The sequence below is a fragment of the Chrysoperla carnea genome, chromosome 5, assembly GCF_905475395.1.
Source record: "Chrysoperla carnea chromosome 5, inChrCarn1.1, whole genome shotgun sequence".
Lineage (NCBI taxonomy): Eukaryota > Metazoa > Arthropoda > Insecta > Neuroptera > Chrysopidae > Chrysoperla > Chrysoperla carnea.
The window spans coordinates 48,064,077-48,085,020 of NC_058341.1; the positions used below are offsets into that span (position 1 = coordinate 48,064,077).

General features: G+C 27.7%; 1 protein-coding gene across 2 annotated transcripts in view; it reads right to left on the minus strand.

Moving 5' to 3' along the window:
* The window catches only part of LOC123300900 (myelin regulatory factor homolog 2), a 46,584-nt gene that overhangs the window by 7,358 nt on the left and 18,282 nt on the right, over positions 1-20,944 (minus strand). For both annotated transcript variants that reach the window (XM_044883565.1, XM_044883564.1), the window contains exons 2-3: positions 3,771-4,086; positions 704-1,121 (exon numbers count right to left, since the gene is read on the minus strand). In XM_044883565.1, coding sequence (XP_044739500.1) covers positions 704-1,121; positions 3,771-4,086 — 734 coding nt within the window. The remainder of the gene's footprint in view (positions 1-703; positions 1,122-3,770; positions 4,087-20,944) is intronic.

A 20,944-nucleotide genomic window follows, 5' to 3' on the forward strand; every position in this document is an offset into this window, starting at 1 on the left:
ATTATAGTTTAAACAAGTGAAAACAAACAATTGACTGAGTTAATTGTTGAAATACCATGCATAGTCAGTGTTGATTTCTTTATCACATTACACATACAAACATGTGACACATACATAACTAATAAAGTATAGTACATATGTAAAAGACTTTATAGGTTTCTGCATTACCCACCGACATTTAGTGTACAGTTTGTACACATATTATAAAATTTCCGTCTAATTGGCGCCCTCACGGATAAACAGTAATGTTTACGAAAAAATGTTTCAAACAAAAGTTGTTTAATTTTAGGTAAGGAACACTTTTGACTTTTAAACTTTTGTTCTATCTCTAATGGTTTACAAGATGGGTCCTACGGACCCAAGACCCAATTGACCTATGATGCTCATTTACGAACTCGATCTCACTTTTTACGTCCTGAGTACGCTGTAAAAATTTCAGCTCGATATCTTTTATCGTTTTTGAGTTATCGTGACCACAGACGGACGGACGGACGGACGGACAACCGGAAATGGACTAATTAGGTGATTCTATGAACACCTATGACAAAAATTTTTTCCTAGCATCATTATTTTTAAGCGTTAAAAATTTGGGACTAAACTTAATATACTATGTATATTTCATACATGCATGGTATAATTATCTATAGACTTGCAAAAGCAAATATTAAAAAGTGCCCTATCTAAACATTTAAAAAGAATTTACCTGTACATCTGTGGCCGGTGTCTGTATTAAAACACACCCCTGTGATGTTTCTAAACATCTATTAACAGTTTGTGGTGTATTTCCAAGTGTTAGAATCTGATGATGTTGTGTCGGATGATTTCCCAATAAAATATGATCCGGTGCTGATAACATTTGATTTATCATCTCTCCATTGTTGTTATTCACTTGTTGGTTTGAATTCGGTTGTTGTGAATGATGTTTAAATAATGTTGTACCATTTGTTTGTTGCATTGTTGGATTTGTATTTGTTGGGTTTGTAACTCGACTAAGTGTTGTGTATATGCCATTTGTTAATGCTATATCAGTTGCTAACTGTTGTGGATGTGGATCTGTTGTTTCGGCTGGACTGTATGGATGCTCTGATCCTGAATCTGGTGGACTTTCGGGTAAATGATGGCTATAAAATAATGAATATAATAATTAACCTTGCCATAAAACTGTAGTTAAGCGTTGATCGGGAAAATTTTTTTGAGAGGGGCAATATAAATGTTCATGACCATTTTTTGAGTAGTTAATAGTAATAATTTCGTTCGTCTACTGACTCTCAACCTTTCTTTTACTTGAAAAATAACACGAAAATCTAGTTCATTTTGCGATTGAACGTTCAGGAATATCGACTAATCTATCTATCGATTTTAGTCGTTATATCAGAAACTACTCATTCAATCGTCAATGAAACTCGTTTTGTGTAATTTTTTTAAACTAAAAAAAGTTTCCCGGTTTTTTAAATTTTCTTAAGAGGTCTAAAAATCACCAAATAATTTTTGATTCGCAATTTAATAAAACTTATACCAATTTTTAACAAACAAAAATACAATAATTGGATTCGTTTATCGATTGGCTGAGATATCGCCTAAAATCTTGTAGGAAAAGCTTTTATTTCGCAACGATTTTGGAGATATCTAGAAAAATATTAATCGTGAAATAAGCTGAATAAATCGAGTGTTAGAAATGTTCCAAAACAGCAGCCAAGCTCGTAAAGTAAAATAAGTTGTATAAGATCTGAACTTGAAGGTGGCCAACCTTAACATTCTAGAGCAATGAAATATGAATTCTAATATTTAAATGTTAAAAGGAAGAGAAATTTTTTTGAGCATTCAAAAGATTTGATTAAAAGTTAATCGAGAATTTAGTTATTCTTGTATGGAGAGTTTTTACGTTGAGATTCTAATAGTAGAAAGAGATATAGAAAATTTTTAAATTAAGAAGTTGGTTTGTATAATAGAAAGAATGCATTTTATAGAATACGTTTTTCGAAAACTAACTAGTTTTTACAGAAATTATTTTGCTTTTCGGTACTATTCTAACTATTTTGTATATGATTTTGGGTCTTAATACTCTTAATAGACCTATTGATTATAATTATTTGAGGTTTGCGACTTAACCCGTAAATTTAAAGAGTTTTGTCAGTTTATCTTTTTAAAAAATTTTATTTACAATTTCAGACACTTTTGTTTATTTATTTCAATGCAATAGATAAATATAAACTTGAAAAAGTTGAAAATATTTTCTTCTGTTTTAACTATTATAAAAGCAAAGAGGGAAGGAGTTAAATTTTAGACGATATTGAACCATGGCTGGTGATAATGAACGGTAAATAATTTCCATAACATTATTTAATTATTCTAAGATGATTAAACACGCAAATAATTATCACGTAATTATTATTAAATATGTGTATAATAATTATGCGTGTAAATATTTTGAAAAACAATCTTCACTTCAAAAAAACAAATTATTGTGAATGTATTGGAAAAAAGTATTTTCATTTTCAAATTCTAACGCATGCAATTTCTTTATTTTCACTTTCAAAGTGCATACTAAAATGAAAGTGTGTTTTTATGTTTTGTTTAGATTTGTAGTTAGCCTACCGAATCTAATTCATTTATTAAATTTCATTTTTTTAATGAAATAAATGTCAATTTATTTGCAAAGAGATTTTATAGATTAAATATCTAAGAAAATCCGATTTTATCGAAATTTGTACTAACCAGTACAAAATTATTTTTAAATGAAAAGGTTTCATGTAAAAAGTCGAGAGGTGTGAGTTATTATTTGTTGCTTTACCAATACAAGTAGTATTGAAGTCGAAATTATCGATTTCCATTCACTATTTTCTTATAAAAAAAATACGCTGAATACGATGGTGACAAAAACAAAATATAAAACCTCGACTTTATTGTTAAAAATTATGATTTTGTACAAAATTAATGAAGTTTTTCATAGTTATTTCTCTTATAAAACATTAACTTATGAACGCGATTTTAGTTGTTTTTGTATGCCTATTATACTTCTTTGAGCACGCTATGAACATATTGTGAGAGTAAATTTTTAAAATACGCGCGAACAGGGTGACCGAAAAATAGAAATTGCTCCGGAATCCCTCCAGAAACCATCGGAGATCACTCTTTGTACACGATTTTAATCGAAATTTCATAAATTATTCGTCTAATCTTTAACTGTCTCGAAATAGGTATTTTCTGAGTCAAAATTACTGTACAATGACAAAAAATATCTTGTTTTGGAATTTGATGAAACTTGATACATAGTGTAATTTTGACCCAAAAAATACAAAAATTGCGTTCATTTAAGGTTCTAGTGAGTAGTTTTTGAGATATCGGCCAAAATTATGTACGGAAGGCTTTTATTTCGGAGTAATTCTGGAGATATTTCGCAAACTACTCGTCTAATCGTCAAATAAGCTTTATTTATGCTTTTTGGGTGTTAATTGCCCCAAGAAGACGAAAATTTGGTTCATTTCATTGATATCTCGAAAATTACTGATCGAATCTTCAAATAAGCTGTAAAAAATCTTGTTTCCATTGTAGCTGCGAGTTATTCGATTATACAGAGTTGTTCAGTAATATGTTACTACTTATATGTATTTCTTTATTTTTTACACACTGACATCAGTGTGAAAATGAAAATTGAAGAATAAGAAAAAAGTTTCATTTGCCTTATGTAATTATTAGAATTATTAGAAACTTGATTCGAATAAAATGAGAACTTGGAATCCAATAAAATTAACAAAAAGGAAAATGCTTACCCCTGTCTCTTAGTATCAATAATAACATTAACCAATTTACCACGACCAACATTATTACCAGTTGGAGATTGTGTACCATTATTTCCAGGATTTGTATTTGGTTGTTGGGGACCACCCGGAGGTCCAGGGGGTCCAGGAGCACCATTATTCCCGCCGCCATTAACAACAACAGTATTATCAGCTTGTAATGAATCCGCAAAATATGATGCCGGGCCAGTATGTCCTTCAGGACTACCATCACCGCTATTTATAAATGCTTCAAGTTGTGAAAAATCGAGTGCTTCGTTATCAATACCACCAACAAAATCTGATCGGCCTAGAAATGAATACAAAATATTTAGATTAGAAGACATGTTGAAAGAGTTTAATGGATTACTTAATGGTTTATGATGTTTATATAATAAATATACTTTTAAACGTGAAACGTTTATTTGAGTTTTATTTTTCAATGATGATTTCGTTTTCCTTTTCGAAGAAAAACAAAATTTATTTGCTGTCATAAAAATCTTCGTTGTATATGAAATAAAAATGATATTTATTATATATGACAATTAAATAAATATAAAGAAACTTTAATTAATATTGTCTTATAGTAAAACCTCTTTAATATCTACAAATAGTTCCGATGCCCTTCAGACTATGATATCATTAATAAATACATCTCTATATAATTTATACCGGTATTTAGCCCGAAAAATCACATTAATTATTGAGATTCCTTCAAACAACGATAATTTTTATTAACGTTTACTTCAAAACATAACGATTATGATTATATTTTCTAAAAACTGATTGTCATTTATATCAATGCAAAACTGAAAACGCTTGCTTGGTAAGTGGCGTATAGATTAGTCGCTTTATCTTCGATTTGAAAATAATTTAAAAAAAGTTATAGAATTTTATCTAGGAAGATTTTTGTTCATCATTCTATCTGATTTACAAAATTCTAGCTCCTAAAAATATATGACAATCTGGACACGATTTGTATAAATTTATTGTTTGTATCAAATGACGATCAGATCTACTTTACTAGTCAAAGAAGTACCTGTTGTTAAAAACAGAGTAAAAGTGAATAAAAATTATCTAAATTGTGTGAAAAAATCTCAACATTTGACGTGGATTCGACTTAATTTTCGGGCGAAATATCAGTGAAATTCTTGCGTGGCTTAATTTTGCTTAGCCTATTATTTTGTTCCATGAAAATTATCATAAATGGGTCGTTCTCTTTTACAGGATATGGAAAATTTGAGATAGCGCCACAAACTTATAATTGACAAATACTTTTTTGTTTTGTTATTTTAATAGAAAGATTATGGAATAATAAAAGCAAAAATTTCCAACACTTGAAAAAAAGGATTTTTATTGCCTGAACCTCTGAAAATCGGACAAAATTATTTTTTACATTTGCTATTCAAATTAAGACAAATGAAACGAGCAATGTGGGATTAAATGAGTCTATTTTTGAATCCTGTACCGCAATCTAGACGCCTTAAGTTTAAGCGCACTCCCTTCCCGGCACCCATGAAAATGATCATAGAAAAATTTGAAATTTTTGCATACACAAAAATCGGGTACCTTTGAAAAAATAAAGAAAGTTAAATGACTAGCTTTCCAATTATACAAACATTTTAACAATATGTATAAATAGGTTTCACCGTATTATCATCAACTATCCACCCAAATAATAATATAACAGTATTGTTTGATGCCCTGAATGATATATTGTTATATATAAAAATTTTCTGGAAAATAACAAACATAAAATAACAACATTTAAATATATATATCATGTATATAATATAACTATATAGTTCACTAAAATGTTGTATATAAATATAGAAATTTGTTTGGTCAATAACAACAACTCGAAAGGATATATAATATTGTTTATTTATAACCATGGCAACTGTGTGATTTTTTTATATTTTATTTTGTTTAATAAAATAATATTATTTTATATTCTTCTTGTATTTTATAAACATACAATGTGGAGAATGTTTACGAAAATTTTATAAATATTTCTTTATAAACAAAAGCATGAGCGAACTATCATGTGCTTTCTTTATATGCATTTGACTATAGTCGTGTATCTTTAACATTTTATTAACCCAAATCATCTATACATTAATCTGCTTGAAATCTTGCTGCAAATGCTTGGTTTATGTGAGAAAAATGGCATAAAAGGAATTATCCTCTTTATTTTACTACTGCGCAATTGTCCTACTTAAATAAAACTACTTTTAAATAGTTTTTCTTTATCCTCTAGCCGAAAGTACGGTCTTCTCGGTCGCATTTAATTTTGGGAAGAGCGACTTTCGTGGCTTGTGTTTCTATGAATCGGTAGAATAAAGACAGTTTAGTAAGCCACAAAAGCAGTCAAATGTGGATGAGAAGATAGTCCATACGGCTAGAGGATCAAGAAAAATAGTATACTATCCACAAACTAGAATGTTGGATATAGATACACCTTGTGGTGTATGTGATATAACGCAGAGGTGAACTTCTGTATTATCTCGTATCATCCAAACGGCTCAATGGATTTCGACAGTTAACAGTTTAAATTAAACAAATCAATCGAGTAGGGTATCAAAATAAGAAAAAGACGATTTCAAAAATATATATAAGTCATATGTTTTTACCCGACTGCAAAGGAAGGGAAACAGTTATATGTTTTTTTTTATTAGGAATAATATATACAATGTTAAGTGCGGCATCATTGAATAGACAAAATTGAAAGTCCTAACTAAAATGTCTAAAATAAAATAAAAAATAAAAAAAATAAAAAAACGTGACTGCGTTAAATAGAAACTGAAAAGAAAGAAACAAGTCCAGTAGATTACATATCGACTTTAATAGTCAGGGCCCATTTTTGAGATAATTTAAGCCGATCTAGATTTTTCGACTGTTAAAGTCGCTATGTAAACTACTGGGTTTGTTTTGATACCATGTATACCATAGTATATTAAGTTTAGTCCCAAGTTTGTAACGCTTGATGCTAAAAATATTGATTCTACGAAAAAATTTTGGTATAGGTGTTTATAGAATCATCTAAGTAATTCATTTTCGGTTGTCCGTCCGTCCGTCTGTCAACTCGATAACTCAAAAACGTAAAATGATATCAAGCTGAAATTTTGATGACTGTTTACCCGTGAGAGCGCAAATTGTATAGTATGTATTATATGGGTATATCAGTTTTGTATATGTGATATGTATAGGTATATGTGTAATGTGGTAGAGTAATCAACACTGTCTATACATGGTATTTAAACAACTAACTCAGTCAAGTCAATTGTTTGTTTTCACTTGTTTCTTTGTCAGTTTCTATTTAACGGAGTTGAGTTTTTCTTTGATTTTTAAAAAATTATTTATTGCATTATATTTACTATCGAGTAATTAAATAAACCACCGTGTACATATACACATGTAAACAAAAGTTAACATGTCAACATAATATTATAAACGATTCCACCTAGCGTTGCGCTATGAGCGTGATTAATATTCAATCGTATGGTAACGTTAAACAATTATATTTGTCAATGACGTGAATATCTTTTGATCATATTTCAAATATCTATTTACTTTTTTTTTTATTACAAAAGGGTAAAACGAATGTGTTTACCCTCTCCATGGCTTTCACATATAAATAGATATAAGAATTATTTTATCAATATATTTCAATCAACGATACATAGTTCTGATAATGTTTTTCGAAAAGAAAATTTTCGATTAAATGAAAATTCATTTATTTTATTTAAATTTTATTCAAATTTGATATAGATTTTTTCTACTTAAAAGAAGGAGTATAATCATTATGGAGTGTTTCAAAACATTAGAGCATTAGAAGAAAATTCTTCCTAATTTAATTTCAATTCGGTTTATCATTAACGAGATAGGACTTCGTTTCTAGGAAATTTCAAAAAACTAGGAAATTTCTCGATTGATTATAGTTATTTGTCGAATTGAAAACATTTAAAAAAGGTATTAGTTATTTTATTGAATTTATTCATATACACTGCAAAAAAATTAAAATAATGACAACCTCATTCCGAAGTTGGCCGTTTCATATTGAAATAAAGTAAAAATACCCTCAAACAATTGTCTAACGATTGGAACGAGTACAGCTAAATATTTGTATTTACAATGGAATGGGATTGAATTTAAAATATGAATTCATTGATACAAAATCACTGAAGTTAAATAAACAAAATCATTGTAAGAGATTGATTTTAGTTTAAAGTCATGTGATTGATTTTTATTGATGGAAAATAAAATTGTACTTAGTTGGAATATCGTGTAAATAAAGCGAACTGATGAATGAAAAAAAAAAATTCTTTGCGTTTGCTTTAAATAAAGAATTTGGCTATTATGATCGCATACCTATCATGTCTAGTCCATATGTGATTCAGTATCTTAACAAATGTGACCCATCACTCTGTATGACTGTGCAAAAATTCAAATCGATATTCCAATAAATAACGAAAATATGAGGATGTCTCCATCTTAAATGCGACACACTGTACATAAAGAGATCGACAATAGATATATGTAAATATATCCCGGAGGAGATAGATAGATATATGTATAAATATACCTCGGAAGAGTTTGTCTTTTGAACAAATTTCAAAAATGTGATTTTCAAATTGTGTGAATTTATAGCATTGGTGTTTACAAAAATAGTTACCTTCCTTACTTTTTAAAAAAAAATAAGGAAAAATTGTCCCGATTGCCTCTCTTTGAATCTACTCTTACCAATTATGTTTCCTTCACCACGTGTCTATTATTTTTAAAATAAAATTTATATATTTAAGCGCGTGAAAAATACTATTTATTATATGATATGATTATATGCGCGTGGAAAATACTATAGATTATATCAAAAAAGTATTGTAATAAAAATGCTTGTGGATTGTAAAACAAATATGTTTATTAAAAAAAAAAAGATGTTTTAACAGACGAGACAAAGACACAATGCATCATTTTATAAAAATTTGGCCACCACATTGTTATTCCGCACACATTTTAAATTCAAATAAAACCAAAACAAAGACAGAAAAAAATTGAATAAAAAATCAAAATCAATTAATTTATAAAAATATTCGAATTACAATAACTTTCCTACATTCAAGCAGTATAGAGTGGTCCACGAAAATGAATCACAGTAATCGTCTTTAGAGATTCAATCTTGAATTTAACTCAACCTCTGATGAGAATTTAGTTTAATTTTCTAATTTAAATTACAGTTTTTACACTTCTTAATGAAGCGAGGATTTTTGTAGAAATTTTAGAATTGTATTATCTCAATATTTTAGAGATAATACAAGAAATACATGATTCCAACTAATAAAAGATGTGGAGCCATGTGTAAAGGTCCTTATGTCGGCAAATTTCTTAAATTTGCTATAAAATTAACGAAGTACCACTATCTCGTTAGGAACTTTTAACGGCAAATAAATTTTTATACCATATATATGAAATATACCAAGGTATACTAAGTTTAGTCCCAAGTTTGTTACGCTTAAAAATATTGGTGACACCAACAAAATTTTGGTATAGGTGTTCATAAAATCATCTAATTAATCCATTTCCGTTTGTTTGTCTGCCTGTCGTTTGTCCGTCTGGCATCACGATAACTCAAAAACGAAAAAAGATATCAAGCTGAAATAGCGTGCTTAGGACGTAAAAAGTGAGGTCGAGTTCGTAAATGAGCAACATAGGTCAATTGGATCTTGGGTCTGTAGGAACCACCTTGTAAACCGTTAGAGATATAACAAAAGTTTAAGTGTAAAAAATGTTTCTTATGAAAAAATAAACAACTTTTGTTTGAAACATTTTTTTGTAAAAATCACTGCTTATCCACGATGGCACAAATTAGGTGCAAATTTTATGTATTATATGGGAATATGTATAGTTTGCATTATATGGGAATATTAGTTACGAATGTGTAGCTATCTAAGAGTGAATATCTTTCTTTATTTACTTGACGTCAAAAAACAAAAATTGCGTCATCAAGACTGTCTATACATGGTATTTCAGCCATTAACTCACTCAATTGTTTTTTTTTTCACTTGTCATTTAATTTCTCTCCGAATGCAGTAGTTATCGAGAGACAATGTTATGTTTAGTGATGGACGAAGTTTGTTTTACTCCAATGTTCGATACAAAGCGTTGCAGTAAAACGTTTTGTCGCAATAAAAAACAATGATCTAAAGTTATTCTGCCATGAAAATCATTTTATACAAACATAATTTTCGAATATTTTGTCTTTAAACAAAATAATTTGTTTAGCAACCATTTGCTTGGGTGTTTTATTAATGAATCTTGATTTCAATTAAATACATGTACTTTGTTTCATTTTCTCTAATTTTCTAGAAAGTATACAGCAAAATTTGTGCATTTTAATAAAACCTTTTTAGGATATTTTTAGTTAACCTTAGTAGCTCAGTTGGTTAAGGCGTAACCACTTCCTTTCACAGTACGCCTAGAGTAGCGGGTTGGATTCCCGCTGTCTCAAGAAAAATTAAATATAATTAATAGTTGTAATGGGCTAGTAAAGTTCATGGTATATGCATGAAGAAGGTGCACTCTGCCTCTGAAAATAATTGAGGAGCTGATAAATGAAATAATCTGCGGAAAATGAGGTAAAACACATATATGGTATCACAATGGGCTCTATAGCCTAAGTGTGTCCTTCGTGGACAGCCGATAAGCTAGGATTTTTAAAACTACAATTTTTAATATGAAATTTTACATAGTAATTTTTATTTTATTTTTTAAAGAAGAAATTAAAATATCCAGCTTTTGTGCGATAATATTTTGGATATATTTCTGAAAAAGACATTCATTATGCAGTTCATTTTACTTAAACCGTTCTGTACATATTAATTTCAAAAAAATGACAAAATTATTATTTAGACAACGAAAAAAAAAACAGTTTAACTAAATAAAAACCATATTAAAAATTTATTTATCAGAGCATACTCACTCAAGAGATAATACTCGAAGCGTAAAACTTTTAAAAGAAATGCTTTTACTCTCTATACAAATACAAAACGCAAATATTATTAAACAAAGATACAAAACAATTACCTACATACAATTATATTTAACTATCTTTATTTAATAACATAAATAATTTTTTTTTTCATAATTCGCACAAGAATTTTTTCAAATATGTATTTTTTTAAAGTACACTTTCTCTTAAATCAGAGATTAGAGGTGTAATTGACAGTGAAACAAAAAGTGAACTTGTTTCTAAACTGCACGTTATCAATTTGCTCGGCCATGCATAAGATAGACAACATGTAAAATGGGATATGGCACACGATGGTTTATTGCTTGCATTTTTATGGTAATTTTAAGTTATCATGGGTTAGTTATTTAAAACAATACGATATTATTTTTAAAAAAAATGTATGTATATAATTAAAATTAAAATGATGGCTTTAATACAATTAATAATTGTTTAATTATTAGCATTTGTTTCTAAAAAAATTATAATTATAATTGTTTCTTCTTTAAAGTGATCAATGGATGTAGTTTATAAGATTAGAATATTTGATTTTAATTTTTTTGTAATATTTCTTCTAGAATCGAATTTTCAATATCAAATCATTTATCGTTTGGTAGGTAAGATTTGCAAACTCTGCCCAGTAGTCGATGCGACGGAATTGCCTTCAATTTAGTTTGTACGTGTAATGCTGCCAATGAATTTCTTTAACGATGTTCCAGCATGGTATTTGCAGTTTCTATGTTAAAGCAATGGTACAATTTTTTTTTCGACAGAATTTAACGAAAAATTAAAATTAAGAATTTAATAATGCTTACTATTAATTCCCAAAGTTTCAGAAATTTTGACCGTTTAAAATGGGAAATAATTATGCCAACGTCCCAATTTCGATCAATTTACGTCAAAATTAATATCTCGAAAGTGAAAATTAATTTCTAAATTTTTTTTTTAGAATTTTATTGTATAAACATTTTTTTCTACTTTTTCTTCAATATATAATAATATCATAAAAAATAGTTGGAGAGACCGGACTTTTTACATGCTTTAAATGGGACATGACCCTCAAAATCGCGAACTTTGTCTTTAAATATCTCGCGATCTAAACGGTCAAAAATTATGAAATTTTAGGAATTCATAAATAAAGCTATTATAAACCCGAGAAAAAAAATTCGGCCAAATCTGTCGAAAAGTGATTTCATACTGGTACTACCTTAAACATAAAAACGGGTTAAAAAGTCGGAAATTTCGTTTCAATTTGGGCTTACACGGTCTATGTAAGAAAGATTAATTTCTAATATTTTCAATAAAAACTTTACACATTAAAAATGGTTTAAACAAAAAAATAATTTCTTTAATCTATTTAATTTTTAACAACAGTTTTCACCTATTAAAAATTATATTTAATTACGTATTTTTATTACTGTTATAAATCAAAGAGTTGTAAAAAATGACTACTTATTATATTAATAAAGTATTATGAATATGAAATACATTACACTAAATGTTAAGTTTTAATTAATTTTAGTGACTTCAATATTCAATCAACCAATCAATAATTATTATATCGATACTCTTAAATATTAATATCAAACAAAAGACTCCATTTATTAAAAAAATAAAAATGCACTTTAAAAAAAAGATTGCTCAGGGCAGGGAACGAATGTAGGTAGGAATTTTCTGTTAGAAGTTAGCTAGTTAATCTATAGAGGAAACAGAAGGCAAACTCCTGGTATGAGAGCTGACAAAGTTTTTGAGAGTTAATTTTAAGACAAAATTGAATTTCAGAAACTTCCTTCCTTATTGAACTTAGGTAGGGATGCTACCTGAGAGTGGTTGCGTTAGTAAAGTGGCGAGTTACTGATTCGCAAAATTATACATTCTTCAATACATAGTATAAAACAAAGTCGCTTTCTCTGTCCCTATGTCTTTGTATGCTTAAATCTTTGAAACTACGCAACGGATTTTGATGCGGTTTTTTTTAATAGATAGAGTGATTTAAGAGGAAGGTTTTTATGTATAATACATCCATATTATAGTAGAGTAAGGGGTTGAAATAGGGGTTGAAAGGGATATGCTTCAAAAAATAAAAAAGTTGTGCATCGATTAAGCTCAAATATTGACACGATATACAACCAGCTTCAAAGATCTATTGTTTTTATCTACTTTTAACCTTCGGAGGGTAGAAAGGTGTAGCGAGAAAGTGGGAAGGAATTATCGAATATTTACAAATATACCTAAGTGGGGTATCAAATAAAAGAGCATGACGTGTATATTACAAAACTGTTATTTCACGCAAGGAAATGTGGAGGGAGGGGTGCAAGTGGGGATGTTGCCCAGCAAAGCGGGTAGTTCACAGCTAGTTAATTATAAAGCTAAACCATATTAAAATTACAGCTACACTAAGATGATTTGTAAACTTGGCTAAAAGGACTTAAAAAATTATTTTATCTACGCCCCTGACTTAAGAACTACTTATCTCAGTCATTATGCGTGCGAAAAACATTTCATTACCGCACTAATGGCGGTAATTGAATTTACTCTTTTTTCTTTACCACACTTATTTTCAACCAATCAAAAGAGCCAAATTACTGTAAAAATGTTAACTCATAACAAGTTACTAAAGTAACTAAAGTAACTTTTTTATTGTTCTATACTTTTCTCAATTAGTCAAGCCAAATTTTAAATTATAATTATCGTTTATTTGCACTCTTAGTGCAAACTTCACATGCGTGCGTTGATAAAGCTCTTAGCCCACTTGTATCGTAAATGAATATAAAAAAATTGTTTTAAGTAATTTTAAAAACAATTATTTTCGGGAATGCGCACAAGTAAATGTAGTAAATGCAACCGCTCTCAGGAGCACGGCATACCTTCACCCCTACTTAACTTTTAATACGAAAAGAAATATTCAAAATCCAGCCCTCATAAAATCAACTTTTCGGAATCGAATCGAAAAGCTTTGACATTTCAGTGCTCTGTCTTCATTTAATTACTTTGACTATAAATAATTGTGTTCGTTACATGCTTTTAAGACGACTAATATAAGCAGATAATTTTTTATTAAAATATAAAAATATAGAAAAATATCCATATCTGTTATCATTTATTTTAAGCCAAAAAAAGGGGTAACCCTTAATTCGATCACATTTCAAGGCATAAATTAGACTAATATAATTCCGTGAATATTTTGTATCTCTGCTCTAAATCCTTGTAAATATTGCTATTAATTATTTTCTTGTAAACAATTACCTTTTTAAGTCGACACTTAAGATATTGTTTACAAGATAATTGTTTAATTAAGATAATTGTTTATAAGGAAATGATGGAAATAAGTATTTATTATAAATTATATTTTTCACATACATAAAAAAATAACAAAAGCTTTTAAATTTATTTTAAAAGATTGGTTAGATTTTTTTGTATATGAAATGTTTAAGATTTTATTTTATACAAAAATTATTTGTTGACAAATTTCCTACACGTGTGTATTGGAGACTATAAATGAATAATGATTTTTTTTGTTTGGTCAGTTTTTGTGTGCACGAGAGGCAGACTCAGGCCATTAGACCTGTTGTGGTACCAAGTTTTCGGTGATTATTTCAGCATCTCATTGATAATGAGATTCTGCTTTCACCTTCTTCATACATATGCCGCCATGCACTAATCCAGCTCATCACAACAATTTTAATTAATTTTTCTTATGACATATATTCTATTGCTACCCGCTCCGGCTTCGCACGAGTGCATAGACAAGTAAACACGCGTCTATTTAAAAATATGTATGTATGTATGTATAATTTACGAAATTTTAATTATTCACAAAATTTACGAAATTTTAATTAGAATGTGCTATAAAAACCAGGAAAAACCTTCAGGAAATATTATCTACATGATGATGAAAATCGTTTCAAAATTTGCTTTTAGAAGAAGTAAGCGGATAAACGCATAAAAAGACAAACCGGCGCGGATAGCTTTTTTCTTTTATACTTATGACTATATTATTTTTCATAAAACCTTACATTTAAAGCAGTTAGCAGTTACTAGGACTGCCGTTTTCTAAATTAAGTGTTTAATATGATGCCTATAACCTAATCGCCTCAAGCTTTTGAATGAATTTCAATTCTCTATCTTATCGGAAAGTTCCTCAATTTTTCTATGTGATTCGAGTATGCAAGCAATTAAGCTAATAAATTAAATAATTTTTACATTTATAATGAAAGAATGTGAGCAATTCAGTGCAAAAAAAATATACATTCAAATAAATATAGGAAAATGGAAAATTAATAAAAAAATTTTAATTTTTATGCACATTTTTAATAATTTAATTTTTAATAATTTAGGTAAAATTTTAATATTTATTTTCCATTTTCCTGCATTTTTTTAGCACTTGATAAAGTAAAGGAATTCACGAAACGTTGTGCATTAATTATAAATAAATTAAATAATATTATCGACTAAAATCGTTCATTTGATCAAACAAACAAAAAATACTTTTCTAGAATCCTAAGATCAAGAATCTGCTAAGGATCAAATAATAAAAACTCTTCCGAAAAAATGTTTACTGTAAATTCAGTATGTATTTACCCGACTGTGAAGGAGTGGTTATGTTTTTCGCGCGTATCTTGTATGTATGTATGTATATTTGTTTGTTTTCTTTATTACCTCGTATCTTCCAAACGCCTCGATGGATTTTGACAATTAAGGTGGATCTCTTAAGGTGGAAACAAAATGGTGGATTTATTGCGCGAAATAGTAATACGATAATAACAAAAAATCAACCAAACCTATTGATTAGCGCATCAAAATAAAGGTAATTATTAAGAGATTACAAAAATATATATAAGTTATATGCTTAAATTTACTTAGTAATAATAAATTGGTTTAAAAAGTTTAATATAGTATAAATAAGAGGCTTAATTTAGTGCCGGGACACTAAAAAGTTTAAAATCAAAAATTTTAAAAATCAAAACCCGACTGTATTAAATAAAAAGCGACTCTACAGTCGGGGCGCATTATTGGGAAGTTTAAACTGATCTAGATATTAATGTGGCCCGACTATTAAAGTCGCTTTGTAAACTATTGGCCTTGTTTCTTTATTTTTAGATTTTATTTAGTACAGTCGAGTTTTTGATTTTTGAAATTACTAATTTTATTAATTAAAATTGTTAAAATTTGATTATTTGAGTTAATAATGTCCAATACAAACGATACAGCCTATATGCTTATAGGCTTGGGGCTTTTCTACCTTGTCGTCATAACCGATTCGTCATTAAATCCGGGTTTCCCTCTAACTAGATTTTGAGTATTACGAAACAAAATAAATAGATCGATATTGAATTTCAATAATTAATATTTTGTAAAAACACTGATGAAACAGTTTTTAACGATTTATTTCTCATTATATTTATAAGCGCTTATTTAAAAATTTTAAGAATAATTGAAAAGAATCTGTACCTGTTATTCTGGTTGATCGAGTCTCGATCCTTCGATCATCTTCAGTAATACTCCATGTATATTCCATAATATATTACAAAAATAATATCATTTATAACAAAATTCAGATTTAAAAAAATATATAATAAATTGAAGAATTTTATTTTATTAAATATTATTTTTAAAACATTTCAATAATAAATAATAAAAAATTAATTGATTAATCATAATAATAAATTATTATTATCCGTAAAAGCACACACGACTATTATTTTTTCACACTATATAAAAAATGTTTATAACAAAAAAAATTCATAAAATAATCAATAGAAATTTTTAAACTAAGCATTTTTTTTTATTTGGTTTAATTTTTTTTCAATTACAATTTTCATCAATTCAAAATTTTCTTTTGATAATTAAAAATGTCACATATTTTTTTTTTTTTAAACAAAACACAATATTTTCCGACGGAATTGTTTTGGAAAAATTCACCCAAAATGAAAGTTTTTTTACACTTTTATTTGTTAAATCGTTTAAGTCCTGGTTTGATGTGTTTGTTGTAATTGACGCGATTAACAATTAGGTTTTTTAAAAAATGAAGTACTTTTTTTATTGAACTAATGTTGGTTTTGTATTGTAGTCTCTGTTTAGTTATGATGATCGCTGAAGAATGAACACCAAATAGTAATATTGTTAAAGTATAACAGAAAATCTATATACCGTGTAATAATCTAAAACATCCACCAAACCATGTAAATTTATTTATATAGTGTACTTTTTTTATCGTGGATTAAATATCAAAATTTATTCTAATAAATTGTAACCATAATATACACAACAGCTGTAGTGCGTATGGTCTTTGGAGGGCGTATAACAATAACTTCCTGATAAATCAAATTAATCAATCAATCATTTCGATAGACAAAAAAAAAGTTTTTCCCTCGAATACCAATAAAAGTCAGAAAATTTTGACAAATTTTTGTTAGTTGTTTTTCTCATCGCATCTTGTATATCAGATTTTTTTTCAAAGTGTGGATCACGACCCCTTGGTTGACGATAGAAAAGAAATAAAATCCAAAAAAATATTTTTATTAGGAAAAGGTTAACTGCAGAATTTGTTAACTACGCAGGATAACACATATTAACAAGTATCAAAAAATACCCAAGAACTTTAATATTAATTAGAAGTGTGGTTTTGTACTAAAATTTATTTTCTACAACGTAAATTAATAATAAAAAAATCAAAATTTTCCATTCCCGTTCGTCTTTGCTGCTAGCCTAATACTAAAAAATTTTTTAAGTACACTTAGCACTGGAATTAAAAATTTTCAGTTCTTATTTATAAAGTTGATGCTAGCTTTTTTTTCAGATTTATCGATTTTATGTTGATTTTCATACTGAAAAAAAAAACGCCGTAGATTTAACATTTCAAGACATAGTAAGTAAAAATGACATTTTATCCAATTCAAAATAAATAAACTATAATTAAATAAATTAAATATAATATATTAAAAAAAAAAAAAACAATTATACAAGTTGTATTGTATTTTGTGATAGATAGCTGTATTAATATTATTAGATGTTAAATGTTTAACGAACAAGTTAAGATATTAATTAATAAATAAAAATAAATTATTAATAATAACAATTAATATTTATGAAAATTAAATACTACACTCTTATAAATGTTTATAAAGTATATGGTCAATTAACTATTCTTATGCATTATGAATAGAAAGTGAGATGCATATTGTGATGTACTGATGAGGTACAAGACCATATGATAGACATTATTACACCATTCATATATTGATATATATATGGGGGGTTGTTTTTATTATTTGAATTATTATTAATGTTATGTTAATAATAAACAAATTATCATAATTATGAAAATAACAAATTATTTACATATCTGCATGCAATTCTTTTTGAAAATATATTAAATAATTTGGATCTTTATTTTAATTGAATGAAAAGTTTTAGACTCCTATGGAGAAGATACATAATATATACTTTATCAAGATTTAGGATGTTGTAGCAATTATTTGTAGGTTTCCTTCAAACTTTTCATTCAATATTTAAGAAAAGTGTCGTTTAACTCAAAATCCCAGAAAAAAAATTTTTTTGACAAAAATGAAAAGACCATATATAAGTTTTATAGCAAAACTGTTTTAATTTTTAATTTTTTCATGATAATTTTAAAATTATAGGCAGTTTTATAAGAACTTTTCAAAAGAGAAACGAAAAAGCCCGACAAAAAAAATGTTCGTAAAAGATCGTGTAACGTCATAATGTTAATTAATAATTGTATACAATATATACTATTCAAGTAATATTATTTAACGTCACAACGATGTTTTACGTTTTTTGGTGTTGGGCGTTTTCGTTTCTCTTTTGAAAAGTTCTTTTAAAACTACCTGTAACTTTAAAATTATCATGAAAAAATAAAACAGTAAGAGAGAGTCAAAAGTTATTTAGATTTTTCATTCAGAAGATACTCCCGCTAGCAGAAAGAAACTTTCTAATCCTATCCGATATATCGTTCGAAATTACTTTGAAATATTTAATAACCAAAAACTATTCTACCTAGAAGTTTGTATAATAAACTTTCCTAGCAACTGAACCAACTCCTAGAAATCTTCACATTGGTACTTCTGGAATTTATTAACGATCAAATATTTGTAATAAGCATTTGTCTCATTTCTAATAATACATCCCAAATTGATCTTATGAGCTTAGAGAATTAAAAAAAAACTATTGCAGTTTTAAAATCCAATTCGAAAAACTATTCTAAAATTTTTATATACCAATTGGAAACGATATCACAAATCTAAATTTTAAAAATTTTGGAAATATTGCTATTGGTATTTTTTAACATTAAATGAAGATTTTCTCAATTTCAAGGATTCGATTAAGTACTCCACAAAATCAGTTATTTAATCCTAAAATGAATCTCAAAGGATATTTTTAAGATTATTTCCAAATTATCAATATGCAAATAAAATATTAAAAGAGAAATTAGAGATAAAATGAACAACTTTTGACATTCAACGTTTTAAACGATAAATTCAATTCACTCAATATTTATAACTAAAAGCCACAATCTTTTTATTATCCCCTATAGATGGAATTTATCAACGCTTCCACCAGTTATATAATATTCTTCACGGCGCTCCCATTATATTTTTATCAGAAAACGTGTTTTAAGTTTTTAAATTACATTGTAGTCTTAAAAGACACTAAGCTACTTAACAAATTTAATAAAGTTAACTATTTATCATTCATCTGTTTATAATATAGTGCTAATTATCTGACCGCTGATGTTAGAAATACAGCTAAATTATATTTTAAAAAAAATTACATTATGCCATATTTTTGTATTGCCATCTAAACAAAAGTTGTTTGTTAAAGATTAAGTTCTACTAGATTTAAATAAAAGGTTTTAAAAAATCGCAAGCAAAATCAATTTAATATCCTTTTCATGCTTGAAAAAAATAAATATTACTATCAAAACTCGAATAAAATAAATTAATGCTGAATTAGTTTTCTTAATAACTTAATTAGCTAATTTATATTAGACGGTTGTATTAACTACTTTGGTATTTCTAAAAAAAGCTAAATCAATATAATCAGTTCGTAAATATTAATTTTTTTTTTAAATATTAAAAATTTGACATAATAAAAAACAATAAATATTCTGATATCAAAAATTTTATAAATAAACAAATTTTATTAAAATAATAAAATGCTTATTAATTGTAAAACATGTTTATATAGGTAAACATTTACAGATTACAGACCATTTCCTAAAGTATTAATCATAAAAATTTTTAGTGCTTTAGTACAGATAGTAATAGGCGAGACGCTAGAAGATGAGATTGGTTTTCAGGTACGCCAAGGAGTATTTTAGACATCATATTCGTAATCAGTAACCTCCGAAATCCCCGAGTAACGATTTTGGATGCACTTTGGGAAAAATCTTGAAAGTAGTACCCCTTGCAACCAGGGTAATCTGGTCCCCAGGTTCATCGAGTAGTATTTTAGACATCAGCGACCTCAAAAAACACCGAGTGATCCTTTTGGATACATTTTATAACAATATGGAGATAATACTGGAGATGAGGTGTACAAACAGGTCGTCCTGGCCACCAGGTGCATCGAGCAAACTTTTGAACATCATATTCATAATCACCGACCCCAAAAATGCCCGAGTAAAAGGGCGAAAGTTGGCCGATTTCGTTTTTATTTACCAAATAATAAATTTTTGTATCATAACTGAAGGTAGTACTATCGGTAATAGACTTTGCATTCAGAATTTAATGAAACCTGGCATACTTGTCCATAATTATATCATAATTAACCAGTTAAATTTTTAGGGCCTTCAGAGAACTGAAAAAAATATATTTTAAAGTTATTTTAACATTGATCCTTATGAGAAATCACAGATTTTATTTTATTTCACAAAACTGGACGTTCAGATGTTCTGTAAAGGCCCCTAAAAATTTAACTGGTTAATTATGATATAATAATGGACAACTATGCCAAGTTTCATTAAATTCTGAATGCAAAGTCTAATATCGATAGTACTACCTTCGAAGAAAAATATCAATTACGAAAATGCATCCTGGTGATGAAAAAAAAAAATGTTCATGGATTGTTGTATAGAATCAAAATAGGCAACAAGTTTTACAATTGACTTCGTGAATTCTTACCATAATTTTCCTTTTTTTTT